The sequence below is a fragment of the Oncorhynchus mykiss genome, chromosome 4, assembly GCF_057628025.1.
Source record: "Oncorhynchus mykiss isolate SJ-2025 chromosome 4, ASM5762802v1, whole genome shotgun sequence".
NCBI classification, from domain to species: domain Eukaryota; kingdom Metazoa; phylum Chordata; class Actinopteri; order Salmoniformes; family Salmonidae; genus Oncorhynchus; species Oncorhynchus mykiss.
Window position 1 is genome coordinate 90,011,501 of NC_143025.1, and position 6,000 is coordinate 90,017,500.

Consider the following 6,000-nt stretch of genomic DNA (forward strand, 5'->3'; position numbering starts at 1 on the left):
GGTATTCTGCCACTGTGTACTCTCTGTTTAGAGCCAAATAGCATTCTAGTTTGCTCTGTTTTTTTGTTAATTACTTGACACATTGGAAATAATTATCTTTTTGTTTACTCATAATTTGGTTGGGTCTGATTGTGTTGCTGTCCTGGGGCTCCGTGGGGTCTGTTTGTGTTTTGTGAATAGAGCCCCAGGACAAGCTTGTTTAGTGGACTCTTCCTCTACAGGACAGTCTGGGTAGTAACAGTCTGACTTTTCTAACAGACTAACCTCTCTCCTCTCTCCAGGACAGTCTGACTTTTCTAACAGACTAACCTCTCCCTCTCTCCTCTCTCCAGGACAGTCTGACTTTTCTAACAGACTAACCTCTCCCTCTCTCCAGGACAGTCTGACTTTTCTAACAGACTAACCTCTCCCTCTCTCCTCTCTCCAGGACAGTCTGACTTTTCTAACAGACTAACCTCTCCCTCTCTTCAGGACAGACTGACTTTTCTAACAGAGTAACCTCTCCCTCTCTCCAGGACAGACTGACTTTTCTAACAGACTAACCTCTCCCTCTCTCCTCTCTCCAGGACAGTCTGACCTTTCTAACAGACTAACCTCTTCCTCTCTCCAGGAACAGACTAACCTCTCCCTCTCTCCTCTCTCCAGGACAGACTAACCTCTCCCTCTCTCCTCTCTCCAGGACAGACTAACCTCTCCCTCTCTCCTCTCTCCAGGACAGTCTGGGTGGTAACAGTAGGACAGCCATGGTGGCCACGGTGAGTCCAGCAGCTGATAACTATGACGAGACGTTGGCCACGCTGCGCTACGCTGACCGGGCTAAGAGCATCGTCAACCACGCCGTCGTCAACGAAGACCCCAACGCACGCATCATCAGAGAGCTACGGGAGGAGGTGGAGAAACTACGAGACCAGCTCACTGAGGCTGAGGTACTGAACAGTTATTATATAACAGGCATCACTGACTCACTGATGTACTGAACAGTTATTATATAATATAACAGGCATCACTGACTCACTGAGGTACTGAACGGTTATTATATAATATAACTGGCATCACCAACTCTCTGACTTGTTGATGTGGTGGAATGACTTGTTGATGTGGTGGAATGACTTGTTGATGTGGTGGAATGACTTGTTGCTTGAATGACTTGTTGATGTGGTGGAATTACTTGTTGCTGTGGTGGAATGACTTGTTGCTTGAATGACTTGTTGCTGTGGTGGAATGACTTGTTGATGTGGTGGAATGACTTGTTGCTGTGGTGGAATGACTTGTTGATGTGGTGGAATGACTTGTTGATGTGGTGGAATGACTTGTTGCTGTGGTGGAATGACTTGTTGATGTGGTGGAATGACTTGTTGATGTGGTGGAATGACTTGTTTCTGTGGTGGAATGACTTGTTTCTGTGGTGGAATGACTTGTTGATGTGGTGGAATGACTTGTTTCTGTGGTGGAATGACTTGTTGCTTGAATGACTTGTTGATGTGGTGGAATGACTTGTTGATGTGGTGGAATGACTTGTTGATGTGGTGGAATGACTTGTTGCTGTGGTGGAATGACTTGTTGATGTGGTGGAATGACTTGTTTCTGTGGTGGAATGACTTGTTTCTGTGGTGGAATGACTTGTTGATGTGGTGGAATGACTTGTTTCTGTGGTGGAATGACTTGTTGATGTGGTGGAATGACTTGTTTCTGTGGTGGAATGACTTGTTGCTTGAATGACTTGTTGATGTGGTGGAATGACTTGTTGCTGTGGTGGAATGACTTGTTGCTTGAATGACTTGTTGCTGTGGTGGAATGACTTGTTGCTGTGGTGGAATGACTTGTTGCTGTGGTGGAATGACTTGTTGATGTGGTGGAATGACTTGTTGATGTGGTGGAATGACTTGTTGATGTGGTGGAATGACTTGCTGATGTGGTGGAATGACTTGTTGATGTGGTGGAATGACTTGTTGCTTGAATGACTTGTTGATGTGGTGGAATGACTTGCTGCTGTGGTGGAATGACTTGTTGCTGTGGTGGAATGACTTGTTGATGTGGTGGAATGACTTGTTGATGTGGTGGAATGACTTGTTGATGTGGTGGAATGACTTGTTGCTTGAATGACTTGTTGATGTGGTGGAATGACTTGTTGCTGTGGTGGAATGACTTGTTGCTTGAATGACTTGCTGATGTGGTGGAATGACTTGTTGATGTGGTGGAATGACTTGTTGCTTGAATGACTTGTTGATGTGGTGGAATGACTTGTTGCTGTGGTGGAATGACTTGTTGCTTGAATGACTTGTTGATGTGGTGGAATGACTTGTTGATGTGGTGGAATGACTTGTTGCTGTGGTGGAATGACTTGTTGATGTGGTGGAATGACTTGTTGATGTGGTGGAATGACATGTTGCTGTGGTGGAATGACTTGTTGATGTGGTGGAATGACTTGTTGATGTGGTGGAATGACTTGTTGCTGTGGTGGAATGACTTGTTGATGTGGTGGAATGACTTGTTGATGTGGTGGAATGACTTGTTGATGTGGTGGAATGACTTGTTGATGTGGTGGAATGACTTGTTGCTTGAATGACTTGTTGATGTGGTGGAATGACTTGTTGCTTGAATGACTTGTTGATGTGGTGGAATGACTTGTTGCTGTGGTGGAATGACTTGTTGATGTGGTGGAATGACTTGTTGATGTGGTGGAATGACTTGTTGCTTGAATGACTTGTTGATGTGGTGGAATGACTTGTTGCTGTGGTGGAATGACTTGTTGCTTGAATGACTTGTTGCTGTGCTGGAATGACTTGTTGATGTGGTGGAATGACTTGTTGATGTGGTGGAATGACTTGTTGCTGTGGTGGAATGACTTGTTGCTTGAATGACTTGTTGCTGTGGTGGAATGACTTGTTGATGTGGTGGAATGACTTGTTGATGTGGTGGAATGACTTGTTGATGTGGTGGAATGACTTGTTGCTTGAATGACTTGTTGCTGTGGTGGAATGACTTGTTGATGTGGTGGAATGACTTGTTGATGTGGTGGAATGACTTGTTGCTGTGCTGGAGTAACTTGTTGCTGTGGTGGAATGACTTGTTGCTGTGGTTGAATGAGTGGTAAGGATTTTACTGCCCCCCTCAGCCGGGCTGATGTTGGTTTGAAACACAAACTCCAGATTGTGGATTTAATGGTTTTGTTTGTGTGTCTTTTTTATAATGGGTGTGTGTCTTTTATAATGGCTGTTTGTTTGTCTCCTCCCTGTCAGTCTATGAAGGCTCCAGATTTGAAGGAGAGGCTGGAGGAGTCCGAGAAACTGATTCAGGAGATGACAGTTACCTGGGAACAGAAACTACGGAAGACTGAGGCAGTGGCTCAGGTAGCCACACACACACACACACACACACACAGACGCTTGTTTTACTATACTTGTGTGGACCAAACAATTGATACCCATTTAAAATCCTATTTTCCTAACCCCCTAAGCCTAAAATAGTATTTTTCCTTGTGGGGACCCCACATGTCTGAGCTTTCCTTGTTTTTACTATCCTTGTGTGGACGTCTGGTCCCCACAAGGATAGTAAAACCAAGAAAACACACGCACACACCTGGGAGCTGAAATTCGGAAAGACTGAGGCTGTCACTCGGGTACGGACACACAACAGAACGTACTTACATATGTACATATATTGTTAATGTCAGAGTTTTGTCCTCTAGGAGCGACAGAAACAGTTGGAATCTATAGGTGTCTCTCTCCAGTCATCTATCTTCTATGTTGTCCTCTAGGAGCGACAGAAACAGTTGGAGTCTCTAGGTATCTCTCTCCAGTCATCTATCTTCTATGTTGTCCTCTAGGAGCGACAGAAACAGTTGGAATCTCTAGGTATCTCACTCCAGTCATCTATCTTCTATGTTGTCCTCTAGGAGCGACAGAAACAGTTGGAGTCTCTAGGTATCTCTCTCCAGTCGTCTGGCATCAGAGTGGTAGACGACAAGTGTTTCCTTGTCAACCTCAACGCCGACCCTGCACTCAATGAGCTGCTGGTTTACTATCTAAAGGTACGGTCAGCAATTTAACATCCAATCCACGATCTTATAGACTTCTAGATCTCCATGTCATTCTTTATCAAGAGATTGAGGACCTGACTCTGATTTGAGTCCCCTGTTTCTGTCTAGTATGTAGGCTTGGTTGGATAATATCATGTCTATTTTGACATACAGTATCAGTCAAAAGGTTTGGACACACATAGTCATTCCAGGAATTTTCATTGTAGAAAAGTAGTGAAGACATCAAAACTATTAAATAACACATATGGAATCATGTAGTAACCAAAAAAGTGTTAAACAAATCAAAGCATATTTTATATTTGAAATTCTTTAAAGTTTCCACCCTTTGCCTTGATGACAGCTTTGCACAATCTTGGCATTATCTCAAATGAGCTTCCTGAGGAAAGCTTTTCCAACAATCTTGAAGGAGCTCCCGCATATGCTGAGCACTTGTTGGCTGCTTTTCTTTCACTCTGCGGTCCAACTCATCCTAAACCATCTCAATTGGGTTGTGGTCGGGTGATTGTGGAGGCCAGGTCATCTGATGAAGCACGCCATCACTCTTCTTGGTCAAATAGCTCTTACACAGCCTGGAGGCGTGTTTTGAGTCATTCTCCTGTTGAAAAACAAATGATAGTCCCACTAAGCGCAAACCAGATGGGATGGTGTATCGCTGCAGAATGCTGTGGTAGCCATGCTGGTTAAGTGTGCAAAGGAATTCTAAATGAATCACTGACAGTGTCGCCAGCAAAGCACCGTCACACCACCTCCTCCATGCTTCCCGGTGGGAACCACACATGCAGAGATCATCTTTTCACCTACACTGCGTCTCACAAAGACAACGGTTGGAACCAAAAATCTCAAATTTGGACTCCAGACCAAAGGACAGATTTCCACCGGTCTAAAGTCCATTAATCGTGTGTCTTGGCCCAACCAACTCCCTTCTTCTTATTGGTGTTCTTTTAGTAGTGGTTTATTTGCAGCAATTAGACCATGAAGGCCTGATTCACACAGTCTCCTCTGAACAGTTGATGTTGAGACGTGTCTGTTACTTTTTATTTGGGCTGCAATCTGAGGTGCAGTTAACTCTAATAAACGTATCCTCTGCAGCAGAGGTAACTCTGGGTCTTCCTTTCCTGTGGCGGTCCTCATGAGAGACAGTTTCATCATAGCGCTTGATGGTTTTTGTGTCTACACTTGAAGAAACTTTGAAAGTTCTTGACATTTTCCGGATTGACTGAACTTCTTAAAGTAATGATGGACTATCGTTTCTCTTTGCTTATTTGAAATGTTCTTGCCATAATATGGACTTGGTCTTTTACCAAATAGGGCTATCTTCTGTATGCCACCCCAACCTTGTCACAACACAACTGATTGGCTCAAACGTATTAAGGAAATAAATTCCACAAATGAACTTTTAACAAGGCACACCTGTTAATTGAAATGCATTCCAGGTGACTACCTCATGAAGCTGGTTGAGAGAATGCCAAGTGTGCAAAGCTGTCTTCAAGGCAAAGGGTGGCTACTTTGAAGAATCTCAAATATAAAATATATTTAGATTAGTTTAACTCTTTATTTTTTTTTTATTTAACATTTTTTGGGAGTTACCTCATGATTCCATATGTGTTATTTCATAGTGTTGTCTTCACTATTATTCTTCAATGTAGACAATAGTAAAAAATAAATCAACAAAAACCCTTGAATGAGCAGGAGTGTCCCAACTTTTGATGAGTACAGTATGTCATCTCTATCATGCCTCTGTCCTGTGTGTAGGAGCACACGCGTGTTGGCTCAGCTGACTCTCAGGACATTCAGCTGTGTGGTATGGCCATCCACCCTGAACACTGTGTCATCAACATCACCGCTGAGACTGGAGTGGTGCTCACACCACACCGCAGCTCTCGGTACGTTCACTAAGGCTGTGGTGATACCAGTCTCTAATACTATATATATCATTACTGTCAGCCAATTAGCCATCAGGA

General features: G+C 43.7%; 1 protein-coding gene across 4 annotated transcripts in view; it reads left to right on the forward strand.

The window, feature by feature from the left end:
- LOC110521111 (kinesin-like protein KIF13B) overlaps window positions 1–6,000 on the forward strand; it is a 79,739-nt gene that overhangs the window by 19,996 nt on the left and 53,743 nt on the right. For 3 of the 4 annotated variants that reach the window (XM_036976323.2, XM_090233242.1, XM_090233244.1), the window contains 4 exons: window positions 714–926; window positions 3,240–3,350; window positions 3,896–4,030; window positions 5,792–5,922. In XM_036976323.2, coding sequence (XP_036832218.2) covers window positions 714–926; window positions 3,240–3,350; window positions 3,896–4,030; window positions 5,792–5,922 — 590 coding nt within the window. Of the gene's footprint in view, window positions 1–713; window positions 927–3,239; window positions 3,351–3,826; window positions 3,855–3,895; window positions 4,031–5,791; window positions 5,923–6,000 lie in introns of all 4 variants that reach the window. The other variant, XM_090233243.1, reaches the window with a different exon arrangement.